The sequence below is a fragment of the Prionailurus viverrinus genome, chromosome A3 (genome assembly GCF_022837055.1).
Source record: "Prionailurus viverrinus isolate Anna chromosome A3, UM_Priviv_1.0, whole genome shotgun sequence".
Classification (NCBI taxonomy): domain Eukaryota; kingdom Metazoa; phylum Chordata; class Mammalia; order Carnivora; family Felidae; genus Prionailurus; species Prionailurus viverrinus.
In genome coordinates this window covers 74,401,018-74,422,061 of record NC_062563.1, presented here as the reverse complement: position 1 = coordinate 74,422,061, position 21,044 = coordinate 74,401,018, and the positions used below count along the sequence as shown (strand labels likewise).

General features: G+C 34.5%; 1 protein-coding gene across 6 annotated transcripts in view; it reads left to right on the top strand.

Moving 5' to 3' along the window:
- The window catches only part of CCDC88A (coiled-coil domain containing 88A), a 148,384-nt gene that overhangs the window by 118,322 nt on the left and 9,018 nt on the right, over positions 1 to 21,044 (top strand). For 3 of the 6 annotated variants that reach the window (XM_047852922.1, XM_047852921.1, XM_047852923.1), the window contains 10 exons: positions 651 to 928; positions 1,113 to 1,256; positions 4,378 to 4,564; positions 8,616 to 8,761; positions 12,092 to 12,184; positions 12,307 to 12,521; positions 16,035 to 16,118; positions 17,113 to 17,316; positions 17,941 to 18,012; positions 18,979 to 19,059. In XM_047852922.1, the coding sequence (XP_047708878.1) occupies positions 651 to 928; positions 1,113 to 1,256; positions 4,378 to 4,564; positions 8,616 to 8,761; positions 12,092 to 12,184; positions 12,307 to 12,521; positions 16,035 to 16,118; positions 17,113 to 17,316; positions 17,941 to 18,012; positions 18,979 to 19,059 (1,504 nt within the window). Of the gene's footprint in view, positions 1 to 650; positions 929 to 1,112; positions 1,257 to 4,377; positions 4,565 to 8,615; positions 8,762 to 12,091; positions 12,185 to 12,306; positions 12,522 to 16,034; positions 16,119 to 16,640; positions 16,862 to 17,112; positions 17,317 to 17,940; positions 18,013 to 18,978; positions 19,060 to 21,044 lie in introns of those variants that run through there. The other 3 variants (XM_047852924.1, XM_047852925.1, XR_007150925.1) reach the window with 2 other exon arrangements.

Sequence of the window (21,044 nt, the reverse complement as noted above, 5' to 3'; positions counted from 1 at the left end):
CGCCACCCAGGCGCCCCTGCAGTGTCTTTTCAAATAGAACGATCAGGTCTGGGAAAGTGTAACTCTTTGAAACCTCTTAAAGAGCCAGAGGAAAAAATTCCATCTCCAAATCTGAAAGTTCTTTCTGTAACTCTTTTCCACATGGTAAAACACATGCTAAGTTAATGTAGACTCTTGAGAAAATTTCCAATTGAAATGTCACAAGTAATTTTTCAGTTCTGTCAACCCTCAACTTTTAGGAAGTGATAAATTAGCATTTTGGATTCTGTAGTTTTTCATGAGTGGAATACAAATTGTTTCTAATCACCTTCATTTAAAATAATTGAATCCAAAACATGTATGGTATATATCTCATAATAATTTTTAATAACATCTGCCAAAAATAAAAATTAAATTGTAGGCTTTTTCTTTGGGATACTTATAAAAACCAAACTTTCTCAGTATAATATGAAATGATCTGTTGTGATTTATATAGAGCTCCTTAAAGTCACTGTTCTCTTTTATATTTTTTATGTTGCCATTAGTTATATTTTTGAATAATTTTTAACATGAGAAAATTATTTTATCTGTAATAAACACATACCACATATTTGTGTCTTCTCAAAGAGCAGGTAGCTATTTATGTCTGATAACAATATGCGTTCTTACAGGTTGAAAATTCTACCCTTAATTCCCAAAGTACTTCACTGATGAACCAGAATGCACAACTCCTAATCCAGCAGTCTTCCTTAGAAAATGAAAATGAAGCTGTAATCAAAGAGCGAGAAGACCTGAAATCTCTCTATGATTCTCTGATCAAAGATCATGAAAAGCTGGAACTTCTTCATGAACGGCAGGCTTCAGAGTATGAGTCTCTCATCGCTAAACATGGAACTCTAAAGTCTGCCCACAAAAATCTTGAAGTAGAACATAAAGACCTTGAAGATCGGTAATTTATTATCTTTTTTAGACAATATAATAAATTTTATGTTAAACAGAACTAAGATAATTTATATAAGAAATTTATCATGTTTATGTGATACTTACTAATAAATTACTCTTGTTTTCTTTGTTTCTAAAGTATTTTCTTTTTTCTAAAGAAATATTATAAACCAAATACCTTTTTTTCCCAGTTACAATCAGTTACTAAAACGGAAAGGACAATTGGAAGATTTGGAAAAAACACTGAAAGTAGAACAGGAAAAAATGCTGCTTGAAAACAAAAACCATGAGACTATAGCTGCAGAATATAAGAAACTTTGTGGTGAAAATGATAGGTAATAAATATTTATATATTTTAGTTTTATATTCTTCATTACATCCAGAGTGTATACTGCCCCCTTTGCGTTACCATCTGTAATTTAGAATTTTTAAAAAGTCCCCAGAACAACATGTAAATTACCCACCAAAATCATGCAGCTAGTTATAAAATGGCTTGAAAACCTTGGTCCCTTGTTTTCTCTTACTGTTTCTCTCTTGATTTATTCAACTAATTAATTTTTTAAGCCACATTATATAAAGAAATCTGTACCTTGATAGCATTTACGTGCTTTATTGCTACAGAATGTAATGAAATCTGATTTTTATGTCCGTCTTTTTGCTAGTCTGATATCTCAGTTCTTGTCTTTCAAAGTTGCTACAAGTAAGCAGCCTCCTGTTTTCTAGCTGACTGATTTGAACTCTTATTTTTAACTGTCTTAGGCATTAATGGTTCTCATATTTGCATGGGGCAATTATTGTTTAATTTGTAGCTTTGGGAAAATCAAAACTTGCCAACTGGTAATTTGCCTGCTTCATACGGGTACATTTCAAAGGGTTTTTAGAAACCTTTGACAGTTTAAGCAGTCTGAACATTGGCACTGCACTTAGACTTAACCATAGCTGAAGTGCTAAAAGGCAGCACAAAAAAATTCAAGTGGGGGTCATTCATTGACTGTTGTCCTGTTATGAATTTAATATAATCCATTTTTCGATTTCTATTTCTTTTCCTTTACAAAAAAAATAATCCCTCTAAGTTTCTGGAGCCATTTTCATATTCATGCTCAATAGTTTTTAATTTAGTAATTGTTATAACTAGAAATAGTGTACTAGGGGATTTGAATTTCAATAAGCTCAACACCAAGCTAGAATCGAGAAGGATATTAAGGTATGTTCAGTAGAAGACTAAATTGTGACAAGTTATAGAATACCTTTAGACAGGGTCTTTAAAAATTTTTTTAAATATTATTTTATTATTTTTGAGAGAGAGAGAGAGACAGTGCCATTGGGGGAGGGGCAGAGAGAAGGGGGACACAGAATCCAAAGCAGCTCCAGGCTCTGAGCTGTCAGCACAGAGCCCGACACAGGGCCCGAACCCACAAACTATGAGATCATGACCTGAGCCGAAGTTGGACGCTCAACCAACTGAGCTACCCAGGCACCCCAAGACAGGGTCTTTTTTATTACGCACATAACATTGAGGAAGGCATTTAATATCAAAGTCCCATCTTGAACCTAACCTTTTTCCACTGTTGGAATTTGCAACAAACTGGGACAGTTGGTGAGTTTGGATAGGCCTTCTAGGAATCTAATTGTATTCATTTCTGAGGAGCCTTCTGAGAAGGAGCTTAGCCTAAATGATAAGAGGAAATTGAGCATGATGATATGAACCAGAAGACTCTGCAGGCTTGAAAGGGAAGTGTGATTCTGAGTATTCTCTCTCAAAGCTGTTCTATCCCAGCTTTTATGCATGCATGTCTATGTTGTAAAGGAAGAAAAGGTTTTAAGCAAAACCTTGAAAGAGCTCTTTCACAAAAAAAAAAAAAAAAAAAATTTCTGAAGAACAATCGTTTGTTTATCCATTCCTCTAAATAACCTAAGTTTTAATCTTTGATAATGCCAAATCAGGAATGTTTATTATATGGACTGGTTTGTTTTGGCCTCTTTAGTATTGTGTTCACTGAATTGCATTTTGGTGTTAATGTTCTCAGCTTTAAGGGATATTGTAAAAAACTCTCTTAAAGAGCTCATTTTAGCATTTGCCAGGGAGATGGTGTTGAGGACATTGTATATTGTATCTCTTCATATCCCACCCCCATGAAGCGTCAGTAAGTAAATCTTTGATCTCCATAGATATTGACATATACCGTGTAGCTGATTGTGTGTCTCAGATCTGACCAGCTGTTAATAACTCATGGCATACATTCATTCATGGATTCAACTTATTTATGGAACATTTTCTGTATGTTTCTGGTCTTGCCATTTTATTTATTTTTTACCAAGTCTTGATTTTTAAACATACTGTTTTGTTATTTATAATTCTTGTAAGCTGACTCAATTCTTTGGGGAATGAGTTGAGGCAGATTGTTAGGTGTTTTGAACAAGTCCCATCCTGTTCTTAATGCTGTAAGATAAAGGTTGTTAAACTACAGGCAGCTAGCTCAGCAGGCCAAATCCAGGCTGCATTCTGATTTTGGTTTTTGCTTTTGTTTTTGTTTTCCACATTTAAAAACAAATTTTATTAAATAGCTCTTCTGTTTTTTATTTTTTTACTTTAAGTTTTTATTTTAATTTGTTAGTTAACATACAGTGTTATATTAGTTTCAGTAGTACAATATAGTAATTTAACAATTCCATCCTGTTTTGGTTCAGCTCCCAAACTGAAAATAGTTTTTACATTGTAAAAGGTTGCAGGGGAGCACGTAGAGGAAAAGAGTTTGCTGTATGCTGCATGTGACCCACAAAGTCTAAGATATTTACTCTGGTCCTTTATAGAAAAAGTTGCTGACCTCTGCTCTTAGATGTCAGTGGACTTTGTTCTGAGGGTATAATGGAAAGAAACAGATAAGTTAGGTGTATGGTTTGATTTTTTATAAAAAATCTAAAATTTTTTTCAGAAAAAATCTCCAATTTCTCAATAAGTGGAGACTACATAAACATGGATAATTTGTCACAGCTGTGGAAATCTCAATAACTAAAATTTTGGTTTAAGTCCATTATCTGGCAACAGACTGATGGACTATCATTTCTTGTACTGCATTGATTGATTCTCTTGATCTTTCTTGAATTTTCACGTTGAATTTTAGAATTTTAAACTTCTCTATGAGATCTAAACAGGATTGGTTATTTTTTCTTTTGTCCTTTAATCTAAATATTTTCTTATTAGTACTTCACATTTTAATGATAAAATTATAAGTGTCTTCTTAAACATTTAAATGCTGGAAGATTCAAAAGAAGAGTAGTTTGAATTTTTTTAATCTAGTTTTACAGAATAGAAGCTGATTTTTTAAGAGTTTAGTCACTGGCAAGAGTCTTACATTCTTTAAGTATGTCTGTGATCCACAGCATTTTCACACTGTGTAAATTACAATGAAAGCTATTAAGGATTCTAATTCTATTTCTGTCATGATTTCTAAATAGGTTGAATCATACATATAATCAGCTTGTAAAAGAAACTGAAGTTTTACAAACTGACCATAAAAACTTGAAAAGTCTTCTAAATAATTCCAAACTGGAACAAACCAGATTAGAAGCTGAATTTTCAAAGTTAAAGGAACAATACCAACAGTTGGACATCACATCCACCAAGCTCAATAACCAGTGTGAGGTGAGCTTTACCAAGTTTTTTTCATTTTGGGAGTCAAGACATGCCTAAAAAGTAAACAATCATATTAAAATGATGATAGCAGTATATATTTTGTGGGGTATTTCTAAAAGAAGTGATCAGGGATAATTGAAATTCACAACTAATTCAGAAAAACTTCTGTTATTATTAGTATCAACATTGTTTACTATTAGTTTAAACTGACATGTCCAGATACTTTGAAAATGTAAAACTGTGCCCTTGTTTAATGAAAAAAATGTTTACTTACCACCTAGCATGTACTAGGAAACCAAAAAGGTAAAAATCTCTCCCTTTGTGGAGCTTATTCTGGTGGAAGGAAATAGACAAACACAAGTAAGTGAAATACATAGTGTTTCAGTGTTTTGTAACATGGCTATATAGCACTTTACCCCAAAACTTGGTGGTAAAACAATCATTTATTAGGCTCACCGATCTGTGGATCAGAATTTGGACAGGGATAGCGGGACCAGTTTATCTCTGCTTCACTTGCCACTGGGCCCCTAGCCTGAAGATTGAAAGGTGAATGCATGTTCGATAGTTGATGCTGGCCATCAGCTGGAGGCATCAGTTTTCTCTCTACGTAGTGTCTCTGAGGGCTAGTTGGGGCTTTCTCACAACATGGTGAGAACAAGACAGAAGCCATCTTTGCTTTGATGATCAAATCTCAGAAGTCATGCAGCATCATTTCCCCTGCATTCTATTCACTGAGGCAGTCAAAATTCCATTCAGATTTAAGGGAAAGAGAAAATAGACTCAGCCTCTTGGTGGAGAATGTCAAGGTTCTACAAGAGCATATGGACTGGAAATACTGCTCTACCTATTTTGAAAATTAGTCTGCAACATATGATATGTTACAAGGTAGATAAGTTATGTGCAAGTAAAAATGAAGTAGGGTAAAAGGGGATATGGAGGACTTCCAGGGTGAATGAAGGAGTATAGATTGAGATTTTAATAGGCATCCTTGAACAAAGATAACTTTATTCAGAATAAAACACCAGAGCCATTTGAGCATTTTGAACAGAAATGACATTGGCCTTATGTATACAGTTGTGTTCTTAACATAATTCCATGCCTCTCTTTGTTGTTTAGGTTTTATTTATTTTTCTTGAAGTTTATTTATTTATTTTGAGAAAGAGAGTGTGTGTGTGCACACAGAGAAGGAGGGAGAGAGAGAATCCCAACCAGACTTATACACTGTCAGTGCAGAGCCCAGTTTTGGACTCAAACTCACGAACTGTGAGATCATGATCTGAACCAAAATCAAGAGTTGGACACTTAACCAACTGAGCCACCCAGACATCCCCATGCCTCTCTTTGTGATGGTTTGATAAAGCAATAAAAGTTTTAAAATATAAAAGGATACTGAAAGCCTTAAATAATCCTTAAATTTTATTAGTTGGTCCCCAAATCATTGACGTTTGAATATAGCTTAACACCTGAATTTCATGGCACTTTTAAGAAACAAGCACTTAAGCTAGTCTTTAAAGGAAAATAGGAATAGATTTTCAGAAAATAATACTTACAAGTTTTTTGTCTGAAATGATAAACCAATAGAAAGAAAAATTAGTTTAATAAAAATCATATACATTTAATTATCCAACAAGGCTCAGAAAGTACAGAAAATTCATTCTGCCTGTGATTTAGAAAAGTCTAAATAAAATATATATGGAGCGATGGACTTACAGAATGAGGAATAGGGCAAATCAACTCCCTAAGAAACAATAAAATTGGGCAGAATTGTCAAAAACAACCAATATAGGACTCTGGACCTCAAGGAAAGATGTTCAACAAATTGAGAAGCATTTATTCAAGAAAAGCTACTCAACTTTGGATAGGAACTCTGGTTGTCTGAGGCATTTTATCTTGTGATTTCTCCCATTCGCCTCCCCCCTTTCCCAGTTCCAACACCTGGTAGTTTAGGTGAGGGGCATACTGTGAAAACCATCAACTTTGCTACCAGAGCAGATTGATTTGATTTGAGCAGAGCACAAAAAAGTCCCCATCCCCAAGAGAGTTGTCAAAGGTCAACTTTCAGATGGCCTGAGGTTGGAATATTGGTTGAGGCAAGTAATAGATTGGCAAATTAGTCAAAAATTTCACTAGGAGTATCAAGGAATGAGATATTCAGCCACAGTGAATCTTGATCAAGTTCCACATGACACTGGTGGTCCAAAAAGCTATCCAGGAGAGACCAGACAGGGCCCTAGCGAACTACTTATCTCTGGCTGATTGTCCCAACCCAGTCAAATGTTAACCCTTGACTATGGGTTAAGTCATATAATAACATTATTTAGAAGGAGAAAATCAATCCATAGTGTTAGAGGCCAGGATAGCAATTAATCTTTGTGGGAAGGGATGGTGATTGGAAGGGAGCACAAGGTGTTTCTGGAATACGGTTAACGAGCTGTTTCTTGATCAGTGTGCTGGTGCCTTCCACACATGTGTTCACTTTGCTCTAATTCACTGAGCTATATCTACTTAAAATTTCTTCCCTTTTCTATATATATGCTTTATCAGTTGTCTATTGACACAGTAATTAATGCTGTATAACAACATAGAACCTTTGGTAATGGACAATAAATACTTATTTTTGCTCATGATCTGTGGATTGGCTGAGCAGATGTGCTGATAGCATGTATTGATGTGTGGACCAAGATCACTTGATCTTAGTAGAGGTTGCTCCTATATCTGCATTTAACTGGTACATTCTTTGAGAGTGGGCTGGCTGGCCTAAGGTGGCCCTAGCTGGCATAAGTCTTCTCTGTGCCACGTTGTCTCTCATCCTCCAGCAGAATTCCAAGTGGAAGCACAGAAGGCTCTTGAGGCCTAGGCTTGGAGCTTCCATCACTACCACTTACTTTTCATGGACAAAGACTTTCCAAATTCAAAAAGACAGAAAATAAGTTCCACTTCTTGATGGTAAAAGTACGAAGTCGCAGCACAAGAAGGTGTAGGTACAGGGAGGAGAATAACTGCATTCAATCTTGCAACGAATCTACCACATGTTGTATTTCAATTTAACAATATATTGATAAAACAAATACAGCACAATATTAATAGCAGATCTAAATGCCTGTTTATGGATATTCATAGTATTATACTATCTGCTTTTCTGTATCTTATGAGAGTTTTCAAAATGTTTCTTTTCCTTCCCCACCCCCGCCCACTCCCCCACAGGAGGGCTTGTTGTTGGCTTTTTTTTTTTTTTTTTTAAACTACGGATCTCTGGGCTCTACTCTAGACCAGCTGAATTTGAATGCTAGGACCCAGAAATCCACATTTTTAAATAAACTCTACAAGTGATGTTAAAGTTTGAAAGTCACTACTTTGGGCTTTCTGACTTCTACGGGAACCTCTAGCCTCACTAAGGCATATTTCTAATTTCTTCTAGCTACAAAGAAGCAGCCCAGTGCTGCTGGCAGCCCAACTACCAATAGTATCAGCCTAGTAACACCAGCCATTGACACGACTACCTGAGTCCCTTTGATCAAGCTATAAAGACTATACACTTTTAAGATTCCTAAAAAACAGTGGTTGAGGAAAGAATGAGGTATATTAAGTACCTACTTTGTGTTATAGGTATGACAAAAGATACTTTACATATATTATTTAATCCTTGCAACAGTCTGGTGTGGGAGTTATTATCATTTTATAGATAAGGTCATTAAAGCCCAGAGAATTAATTAACTTGTCCAGTGTTTCATAGCTCCTTAAATAGAAGGCCGGGTAGCTTTTGGACTAGAAGTTAAACGGTTTGAAGAAAGCAGGTGTTTGTGAAACTAGATAATTTATTGTATGTTAAACCCACTATTTGTAAGAATTTTTAAAAATGTGTGCACAGCACATAACTCAGTATTTTGGCTGTCATTATAACGAAAATAATCACTCATGTTCTGATCAAAGTGCAACCATCTAATTATTCAAGTAGCAGAAGACTGCAATCTTTGTGAAGCCCTTTATATTTTTCAGATGTTTCGGCTGATTTCTGTTAAATGTAAATGTTGATTTTTTTTAAATGTTTGTGTTTAAACAGTTGCTAAGCCAACTTAAAGGAAATTTAGAAGAAGAAAATCGACATCTACTAGATCAAATTCAGACATTAATGCTACAGAACAGAACACTATTGGAGCAAAATATGGAAAGCAAAGATCTCTTTCATGTTGAACAAAGACAATACATGTAGGTACCAAATTTTAAAATATTGCTCATCATTTTATCATTGCCATATGGTGACAGAGATAGTCACCGTACTGTCACAGTCACTGCTACTGTTTTTAATTTTTGACATTATTATTTCTACTTAAATTTTTTTGAATGCTTATGTTCCAGGCACTCTGCTAGTAACCAGAAATGCTAATATGAAAACACATAGGTCCTACTCCTAAGAAACTAGTAACATAAAGCAAGAAATACAAATAATTGCTGTAACGGAAGTATGTATATGAGGCCATATAAATATAGCAAATATAGGGGGAAGGAGTAACTTAGTCTGAAAGAGGCAAGGTGGACTTTCCAAAGATGATTACTTGAGCTAAGATTTAAAGGGTCATGGGAGTTTGCCTGAGGAGACATACCAGGCCAGAGAGCACAAATGAAGTAACATGGAGGTGTATTGAAGGGGTGTTATGGTATGATATAGAACCTAAAAATTAATAGTTCCTCCTGGAACAAAATTGAGGAATAAGGAGCAATAGAGAAGTGGCTAAAAACTTAGTAACCATTTCACAAAGGTTTTTCTGTGCCATACAAAGGAGTTGCTGAAAAAAATCGAGCCGGGGAGTAAAATGATTAGATTTGTGTTTTTTTTAAAAGGCACTGATGACATTTTAGAGTACGGATTGGAGGTTCTGAGAATAGAGAGACAAGGAGTAAGTTTTAGAAAGACTGTTGCAATAATCTAGTAAAACATAATTCATAAGCAGTGGTAGTTGAGATCAAATATGAGTTGTAAGAGAGAGATTGGCAAGGCTTCATATTGGTGAGTTATGTTTCCATTAAGTAGAGGGATCTGCTAAATCAGGGATTTGGGCCTGAGCAGCTCAGTGGATGATCTTTGTATTACACCAAGATTCAGCTTTACTAAATTCTTCTCTCCCCCGTTCCCTCCCTGAATGTAAAACACTACAGTATAATAGAAATAGCACAGATGATGAAATGAGGCATCTCCTAATCTATTAGATGGTGAGCTGGGGCACATATGAAACCAGGATATATCAGACATTTTTTGAAGCATCAGTTTTCTTATAAAATTTGAGGCAGGGAACATGATCTTTATATTAACACATGTTTATGGAGCAAAAGGCAGAGTTTGCATGAGCTCTTAAGATAAATGCAAAACTTCAAAGAAATGTCCAAGTCCAAGTGGCTGGCCACTTTGGACTACACCTTTAATCATTTCAGGGGTATGTATGCTTTTACTCTCTGCCATAGAGGTCTTTTAGCTTAAGAAGTAGTAACTGTATGTAAAGCTCTTGACATTTGAGTTTTTTGAGGCATTTTCCAAAATTTTATCATCTTAATATTCTGGCCCTCGATGAATAACCCATTTCCAAAGTTTCAGTAATTGTTGACTGACAAAAAACATTAATATCTATTCTGACTTTTTGAATTTATTTTTTTAATGTTTATTTATTTATTTTTGGAGAGTGCGGGGCGGGGTGGGGTGGGGTGCAGGGAGAATCCCAAGCAGGCTCTACACTGTCAGCACAGAGCCCAAAGTAGGGCTTACTCCCATGAACCATGAGAGCATGACCTGAGCTAGAATTGAGTCAGATGCATAACTGACTGAGCCATCCAGGCACCCCCTGACTTTTTGAATTTAAATTAAAAATATTCATATTCTATATCAGTTTTAGCTAAATGCCTCTGTCACATGGTCCTAGAAGAAGTGACAGTGAACAGGTAGTACTTGGAAGTTCCTGACAATATTTCAACAGATAAAAAGAGAAAACAATTGGGAGGTATAGACCATCTGCTGTTGTGCTCTGCTATAATTGTTGGTGATGCCTTTTCACAAAGCATCTTCAAACAATTCTTTCAGATCCGGATCCATTCATTCTGGTTCCTACTACCCTAATTCAGCCTGACAGCTCACTATACTGACTACTTCATTAGCCTCCTGGTTGCTTTCTTTACCCGCATCCTTTTTGATAAGTTCTTTTTCATTAGGGAGTTAAGGGTACCTGAGGCAAAGATTTCATAATGTCACTTTGTAATGAAACCTTCAGTGCTTCTGATTTCCTGTTGAGCAAAATCTAAACCTGAAAATCCCTCACTGCTTCCCCTCAACTAAATTGCTTAATTTAGCATTCTTATCTTTTCAGTCTTTCTAATATGGGCATTTTCTCCACAAGACTTTCTTTGGTCATCCAAGATAGAAATATTTTGCCTTTGTAAGTTCTTCGTACTTAGACAGTGCTTTTCTTTTTTAAAAAATTTTTTTTTCAACGTTTATTTATTTTTGGGACAGAGAGAGACAGAGCATGAACAGGGGAGGGGCAGAGAGAGAGGGAGACACAGAATCGGAAACAGGCTCCAGGCTCTGAGCCATCAGCCCAGAGCCCGACGCGGGGCTCGAACTCATGGACCGCGAGATCGTGACCTGGCTGAAGTCGGACGCTTAACCGACTGCGCCACCCAGGCGCCCCTAGACAGTGCTTTTCTTTTGGTACCACTACTGACTTGGATTGTAATAGTCATTTATGTGTTTATGTTCTCTCTCCTACTGTATTATAAGCAGAGTTGAGCTACTTGTTATTTGTCTTTATATGGTCTCTGTGTCTTCCTCATTGTAAATTATCACTAAATATTTTTGAGTAAACAGCATCACTGTGGCATCACACTTTTTTTTAGAAAGATCATTTTACTTTGGTCTTTGATGTTTCCCTATATAATACATACTACCAAGAACATAAATGACACTAAGATGTGGTGAAACTAGTGTAATTCATGTATTGCTAGAGGCAGAAAATAGTTCTTTAGACATAAATTAAGCCTAAATAATTCTGCCATAAGGAAAAAAGTCTGTTTTCATGAAGATGTGATCACAAGATCACTTATCATATCTACAGTTGTAAGCAAACCATTGAAAAGGTTTTTACTTACATAAATTATACTAAATCACCAACAGTGATGTGAGATACTAAAGATCCAAGAATAAGAGAATAGTCACTATTGATACGGTGTTGCTTGATAGCTATTAAAAGATGTTGAGAGAATTCCTTTGTCAGGATGAGAATGTAATAAGGAAATTTTTCTTCAAACAAGTAAGTTGTATTAAAGAATTGAATTCTATATCCTTTTATTAAGTAACTTTGAAAATATAAAGAAAAGGAGAAACTTGGAAAAAATCCCATTGTGAATACCTAATAAATTCTTAGTTGTCGACTATGGCATCTGTATTTGTTTATGTTTTGGAGAGAAATTAGATTCTAGTCACAAAATAATTTAATATTCATAACTGTACAAAATAATGGTGCATGTCCTAAAATGCAGTTTTTATTTTTATAGCGATAAGTTAAATGAATTAAGACGACAAAAGGAGAAATTAGAAGAGAAAATAATGGATCAATACAAATTTTATGACCCATCTCCCCCTAGAAGGTACTGTTAACCAAGTTTTACTCATTTTTATTTTGGAAAAAAAAAGTTAAGACTTCTAATTTTGTGAAGAATTTATATGTTGAATTTTAGACTCATAAGAGCTTTTTAAATTATTCTATTAGGAGAGGCAACTGGATTACTCTAAAAATGAGAAAATTGATAAAATCTAAGAAAGATATTAATCGGGAACGTCAGAAATCTCTTACATTAACACCTACCCGCTCAGACTCCAGTGAAGGATTTCTTCAACTCCCCCATCAAGATAGTCAAGATAGTTCTTCAGTAGGCTCAAATTCTTTAGAAGATGGCCAAACTTTGGGGACCAAGAAAAGCAGCAGTGAGTGCTTAAACTCTTTAAACATTTGTGATCTCTAGTATTGCTTTAGAATCCTTTCAAAAAGATTTCTTTAACTTGTAACTTCCATAGTCCTTTGGGGTAATAGTCTGATGAATGCATTTCTTTTTTAACTCTATATGATTATAAAATTCACTAAATACTGCAATACTGCATAACCACATGATTTTATATATTATGTGTTTAGAGATACACCAAACGCAGAATTACCATCATTTAGCCAGGAAGGTAAAACAAGTGTTGAAAGAACATTGAAATAAGAGCCAGAATATCTCTGCCACTTGTTAGTTCTATTTATATGGGCACGCCTTTCACCTTTGTGTCCTACTATACAGGGTGATTTTGAAGAGCAAGTGAGAAATATTTTTGAGCTCATCTTGAGCTCATCATTTATGAGCTTATTTGTAATGAAATAGAATAATAAGACATTTTATAATAAGACATTTTATAATGGGGTTCTGTTCACATACTTTGGTGTTGAATTGGAGTAAAGCTACATTGGGGAGAAGCAAAGAAAACTAGATATGAATTTGAAGAGAATGTTATTCAATGATTTAGAGGTAATTGAAGGTTATAAAAATTATTGAGCAATTGCTTGGTTAATTAATTTAAGGATCAGTTAAAATAGATGTGGAGATAAAAGTTTGTGTATAAAATTTATAAACTGGTATATAAACATAATTTTTAAATTACAGATACAGAAGTATTACATCATAACATGCCCTATACAATTTATGATCTTTTTATTTTATTACTAGTGTGCTTAACTAAGAACAAAGTAAGAGCCTGAAGAAGTATATTTTGAGAGAAAGAAAAAAGAATAAAAGAACGTCTTTTCAGTGCTAGGCCCTTTGAAGGTGTCCAACAGGCTGACTCCTAACAATGTTCTTAGAGAATGTGTAAACAAGACAACTTTGAATCCACTCATACTATCACCAGAGTCACTAAATTAAAAAATATATATTTATGTGTGTGTGTATATGTATATCTATATTAAATGTAGGTATATTTATATATATAATCTCACTGCCATTCTTCTGAAGTAAATAGGCAAAAACTGCTTCTTCTTCCCCCAGGGATAGTCTCTCTTTATTTCAACTCTCAAAACACTCAAAAAACTATAGTGTTTTGTCCTCAGAGGAATTATCTCTGAAAAGACAGTATTTTAGGGTATAGATTAGGTATTATAAGGTGTATTTCAGAATACAACTTATACCACCCTAAAAACTAGAATCCATAAATATTCATGCATACATACATATGTGTGTGTGTGTTAGTCTCAAGAAGGTTGTTAAATTCTTGTTATTAAATCCCACATAAGATTATCATAACCTGGGTGGTGGTGTTTTTGTTTTGTTTTGTTTTTAATCTAGTCTTATCAGCCAAATCTACATGAAATCTCTGAGCATTCTTATGGAGAGATCATCAGGTTTACCTTAAAAAGATGCCAGATAATTCAGTTTTAACTGCTACCTTTAGATATAAACTATCTGACATCTTATTAAATGAGAAATGGAAATAGGTCTAATTATTTTTTTTCCAATTAAAGAAAGATATTTCATAAGAGATTGATTTTTTTTTTTTTAAGTAAGCTCTATGCCCAACATGGGGCTTGAATTCACAACCCTGAGATTAGGAATTGCCTGCTCTATGGACTGAGGCAGGCCAGGTGCCCTAAGAAAAGATGTTTCCATTCAGATAGGATAACGTACACAAGAAAGGCACGACAGTCTTTCTTTGAGGTCTTCTTGCCTGTTTTAAATATAAATCTGACATTCCTGCATCCAGAATAAGGATCCAGAATTGGATCCAGAATTGAAACATCCAGAATAAGGATCAGAAGGCAGTAATACTGTCCTTTCTTGCATTTGTCCAGTTTTAGAATTTTTTAAATAAACACAAAACCCAACAATGTTAATGTTCCCTTAATTTTAGTATGTTGGAAAAAGAACATTGTATATCTACAAACTAGTTGACACAAGAACGATCACATTCCACCATTGGCAAGTTTAAAACTCCTTTTATCCTGTCTGTTTTTGGAAGAGTGTCTGTCAGTAAAGCAGTCTTTGGAAAACAGTTGAAACAGCAGTATCTAAATAAGACAACATGTGCATGTTGCAACCATTCAGCTTTGTTTTAGCTAAGTGTCCATTTTTACATTGTTTTCAGTTCATTTCTTTTTTAAATCATTAAAAACAGCTGTGTTTACCAAGATAGAAAAGAAATAGGTCAAATTAAAAGCTTAAATGAATCATGATTGTTAACTAAGTTAAAAAAAACTGTATGTCCATTGCATTCTCCTTAATGGATGACACTTGTCAGTTTGTTGGAAGAACTTTGATTATTTACAAGATGATTTGATTATTTACAAGATGACGACAAACCCTGAGAAGGATCATCGTTATTAAGGCTGTGTAAGGCTAGGTCTTTATTCACATCATTGCCCTGACTCCTAAGTTGCAGTTCCGAAAAGGTGTAACAATTTTTTGTTTTCAAATCTTATTAAATTATAATTCAAGAATGTTAGTGACTCTAGTGAACATTGGATGTCTATGCTAATGACACCTACTGTAGTTACAACCCTAATTTTCACTTACAGAACTTTTCTGCACAGTGCTACCTTTGATTTTTTAAATAAACTCACCAAAAAAGCCCTTCAAAATACCTAAAAATGTTATAAATACATATTTTCTGTCATTTTTTTCTTGCATCAGGGTGCCTCCTTTTCCTTTAGACTTAATAGAAAGAACTTAGTGCTAGTTTTTCTCTTTTCCCTCACCAACCTTTTGCAAAATGAAATGAATATAATTACTCATGTCATCTTTTGAAAGACTTTGCTCAGAATATATATTTTCATGGTGCTGCTAAATAATGCACCAGAATTCAGTTTATCCCAAAAAATAATTCCCTACTTTCTTTGTTACGGTTTACGAAAATAATGAAAGTTTTTAAAGTTTCTTTAGATTAAGTTTTAAACATCGATGGGGCACCCTAGTTTTTGTTGATAGATATTACTAGAATATTCTTGTAGAATGTGCATCTTCCTAAGTAATTTTTTTCCAAAATAAAGTCTTATAATTTGAAAAGTAAAGACCGAGGATTGAAAAGCCCTGTGTATTTTCATCATGTATACTGTGGCCCACCAATAGCCCTGATTTTAAAGGTACACCTTTACAACTTAACTAGGAAAAATATTCCTTCAGTAATTCTAAACAGTTCCTATATTTGTAGGACTTTAGCCAACCCAAGCTTTCAAAGTATATGTTCCTCATCATTGTCTTCAGTGCTTTCCAAGTATTTTAAAGTATCAGAGTACATATTTCATATTTCATTATCACTCAGCAGCACAAGAGTAATAGCTTTAGTATAGCATACATAGCTGAAACTCAGACATTCATTTCTGTCCTTAATTTCAACATTTAACTGCCATCTGTTCTTCTCCCTTTTTTCTTTCATTTTTCTGTTTCTGTTTTTCCTCATGCTCTGACATTAAAGTGGTTGCACTGAAAAGACTGCCCTTTTTGAGGAACAGACCGAAGGATAAAGACAAAATGAAGGCCTGCTACCGTCGTTCCATGTGTAAGACTTTATGACAGTTCAGCTTCTTTTAAATGACCACACTGGCTTCCATTACTAATTTTTCACTAACCTTTCTCTGGACGGTGCCAACTGTCTTTATTTTGCAAAAGTGCAGTCTTCCTCTAATTCAAGGAGCTGGAAGAATATTTTTTTTTCAAAACTGGCACTTAATTTGCATTATATGTATATTCACTGGTACATATACATGCATATGTTTAGTCATACATGTAATATACATTTCCAGTCCTTTCTAAAAGTTGGCAGAAAAAAAAAACTTTAATTTTCTATGCCATAGAAATTTTTTTCCCAAAGAAATTTACTTAAAATATAACAAAACCTTTAGCATTAGGACTTTATTTTCTTAATGAAGTAAATTAAATAAATAAATAAAATGGCCTGTAACCCTTGAAAACGTTTGTCATTCTTTATATATTAATACTCTAGTTTTATTTTTTTTTAAGAAGAATGGGTAATTACATAATCACATTAAATGTCTGTCACTTTGGATATCATTTCTTTCAGGTTTTTATTGAATGGTATACTTATTTGATTCACAAAATGAATGATTTCTTCAGTAACCTGCTCTGACCAAGGACTCTTTGTCATTTTCAATAATGATGCTGTATAAGAACTGCTCTCCATCTTACCTTTATTCATTCCATTTCTGTCATCACAAAACCACATTATGAAGGCTTCTAATTATATTTGCACATCACTGCGCAAAAGCATGGCAGTTGTACAGAGTAAAATTCCTTTTCCTATCTTTAAAGGGGGTGGAGATGGGATAAAAATATTGACTGAAATTTATCAGCCTTTGGCCTACTCATTTCATTCAGCTGAATGCATGTCATAATTTGAATGACCTTGTGGTTATAGTTTTCGATGTTCACTTGCATTAATCCATAGACAAAAACCAGATCATTTATAATACAAGATAGGAATAAAAGCAGATACATTAACCATGCTGATTCATTTGCTTTCATTTGCATCCCAGCCATGAATGACCTGGTGCAGTCCATGGTCCTAGCAGGAGGACAGTGGACAGGTAGTACTGAGAATTTGGAGGTTCCTGATGATATTTCAACGGGTAAAAGGAGAAAAGAATTGGGAGCTATGGCCTTCTCTACTACAGCCATCAACTTTTCAACTGTCAACTCTTCTACAGGCTTCAGATCCAAGCAGTTGGTTAATAATAAAGGTATAGGCCGTCTGCTCTTTGCACTGTGGTGTAACTGTTGGCAACAGGAATTTTAATTTGACTTTCCCATGTGTACTTTTTTGACAGCAACAACCTGAAATAATTATCAAAATAATCGATTTAATTTGAGAGAATTTTCAATTTCACTTCATTTCAAAAATTTAAAACATCTTACAAATAATTAAAATCTTTCCTAGGCCTTTCATAATAAACAGCTTGTGAACTAACAAGGAAAGGAAAAGTAAACCATGTGAAGAGTGAGAAAGGGAAAAAGTGATGATAGGAGCTTGAAAACAAACACAAAAAAAAACAACTAAAAACACTAAAACTTTAAACAGAGAGAACCACGTAGAACAGCCCAGGCTCTTGATTTGCTTTGCAGGGTCCTTGGGGAGATTGTTTCACTGCTACTGGTGTTTTCCCTAAGCGAGTCAACTTTCATCACAGCCATTCTGTTCTTATTCCTAGTTCCAGTTTCTGGTTGAGTCTATGAAATATGTTAAACCAAGATGTATTATATGTGCTTGAAAAACAGTATCCATAACTGCATAAGGGAAATTTTATAAGGGTTTTTTTTTTGTTTGTTTAAAAATATTTTTATATCCATTTTGTTATTTTATGTAGATACTACATCCTTTGAAGACATAAGTCCACAAGGTATTAGTGATGATTCTAGTACGGGATCAAGAGTTCATGGTAAGATATGAACTTTATTTAGAGAGCACATGTTACATACAGAATGGGAATGCTAAGACTTTCGCATCAATTTGGTGAATGTTGCGTTGCCGGCAAGCATGTGTTCTCTAACCTGCATCTCATAGCTTCTTCTGCCATTTCTTCAAAACCTAATACTCCCTTTTGCCCCTCTGGAGGTTGTTGCTTCATCTAGGTAGTCTCTGTTTTGGTCAAGGTCATTTATAAAATATACCTGCACAATGCTTAAATGTAATTTTGTTGCCATTATGCTATAAGGTTAAAGTTATGAGAAACACATTTTACTATTGGTTTTAAAAATACTTAGGTAAAGGGATGAACTCTTCTGAAACCACATTTTCTGCAGTGTTGAGTATATCATATTGTTAAGTTTCTGGAGAGATCTGCAAAGTCATATCTTGCCAAACTAAATTATTAATAATAAATGGATAACATGTTCAGGGGATTTCATATGTAAGCAAGATTTTAAGAAACAGGGTAGGGTTGTGTTAACTGTGCAGTTGTTCTCCCTTGTGCGGGTAGGAATACAGGACATCAACTGCAGATGCTCATGTTCCTCCTGTTCATGGCATTTCTGCAGTGTGCAGGGTTCCTTTTCTGATCTGTTGTAAGTGACCTAATCATTAGCACTTTTTTTTTTTTTTTTTTTTGGCGTGTCACCCTATTCAAACAGTTCTGGTATCCATCTAGAAAACATTTCCAAATCTAAATATATATTTTCTTTTCTTTTCTTTGAATCTCAGTGTTTCAGAAATGTCTTATTCTAAAGTGTCTAACTGAACTATCTGTAAATGCCTTTCTTCTCTAATCTGTAAGATTCAACTGTGGGCATGCTTAGCCTGTGAAAGTATGCATGATTGCTTCCTCAAAGCATTCTGTGATCAGAATGTAAAGTTCAATGTCATTAGCTGGAAGTTTATCACACTGTCTCCTGATTTTTTCATTTAGCTTCAAGACCAGCCAGCCTTGATAGTAGCAGAACATCCACTAGCAATAGTAATAATAATGCTTCACTCCATGAAGTCAAAGGTACGCTGTAGGTAAATTTACTAATATTGTCCATCCATTTCCAGATTTTATAATAGAAGATCGATGAAGTTTCTGGGGTAAAGTATGAAATCCAAATCATCTATGTTTGGAACATAGTTCCTTAAAACATTTTATACTTAGCATTGTGATACATACCATGTATATAAATGTAAAAACAGGAGCAGTTATTTTGGTTTCCATTTTTCATCTTCACAGGCAAAATGTCTTTATGGCATCTTTAACTTCAAAAATATCTGTAGGTCCTTATTTTTCTTATGTTTTGTCTTCGTCATGAAAATGGTTGTCCTTAATTTTCTCATGATGCATGTACATTGAACTCTACAGAAGGTGCTTTAGAAATACTTTCAGCTTTATTTATTCATGAAATAGGGGGAAATATTTTTTTTTAATTTAAGAAAACAAATGTGTGTGTGTAGAACAAGACCCAGATGGATGCACATAGCTTCTATAAAGAATGCAAGATTTTTTAAATTAATTTTTTAATATGCATTCCAAGGTGAGGTTTTATGTAAATGTCTAGAGGCTTTGACTAATACTTTTTTCCTTAAAGGTATACTGCCTACTCAGATTCTGGAATTGTTTAATTGATTATAAAAGTTGGTTAAAGTATTCTCTACAGTCCAGAATTGTCCCATTATAATGAGTGCATGTGTTCTGTTGCTTTTTGTATTATAAAATTTTTAATGTTTATTTATATTTTTGAGAGAGAGAGAGCATGAGTGGGAGAGGAGGAGAAGCAGAGACGGAGAAGTAGGCTCCATCCATGAGATCATGACCTGAGCCAAAGTCAGATGCTTTTAACCAACTGAGCCACCTAGGCGCCCCTGCTTTTTGTATTATAAAATCATTTTGTCTCAGTTGTAATTTTATCGTTAATGCTATGACTCTGTTGTAGTGGTCTGAAAAATCTGATCTCAAGAAGGGATTATCTTTTCATTTTTATAATCATATTCTTATATGTAGTAGAAGAATACAGTCTGAAAACTGAAGTATTTCTTTTCTGATTTGAAAATTCAAGGAAATCTTTTTTTTTGTAAAATGTTACATAACTTGAGCCAAATTCTTTCGTGACCCACTTTACTTTGTATTATTAGTTGTGTTGTCCATCTTGATATTATATCTATACAGTTTGCTGTCATTTAGAATCCAAGGAATAACATAAACATTAGGGAGTTTTTTTTCCAGAACTAGTAATTTGCATTCTATACAGTTGCTTAACCTCAGTTGAGCCTTTTTTTTTTTTTAATTTTTTTTATTTTTGAGAGAGAGAGCACAGGCATGAGTGGGGGGGGGGGGGGGGAGATAGAGGGAGAGACAGAATCTGTTGCAGGCTCCAGGCTCTGAGCAGTTAGCACAGAGCCAGAGGTGGGACTCGAACCCACAGACCATAAGATCATGACCCAAGCCAAAGTTGGATGCTAAACTGAGTCACCCAGGTACCCCTCAGTTGAGTTTTTTTAAGACTACATAGCCACCATACCAACAGTGTAAAGCAGGAACAATCAGATGATTCAGACATTAAAGAATAAAATAAAACATATTTGACTTTATATTTTTACTGGAATTTGCTAAGTAACTATATCATATTTCCATTGATTTTCCTTTATATATGCCTGCTGTTTCAATTAAAAAAAATTTATTTAAGGTTATTCATTTAGGATGAATGAGGAAGCTTCAAGTAAAGAATGAAGATTTCATAGAGAGGCAAGGAATTCGAATTTTTAACCTCTGATTTTTTATTCTGGTTTTAACATTTTGATGTAATTTAAAAATCATATCATCCTGTTTTGTTCTAACTTGTGAGGTGTTTTACAGTGACTTGAACTGAGTTTTTAAAATGTATTATTGGGGCACCTGGGTGGCTTGGTCAGTTGGACATCCATCTTCAGCTCAGGTCATGATTTCATGGTTTGTGGGTTCGAGCTCCATGTTGGGCTTGTGCTGACAGGCCGGAGCCTGCAGCC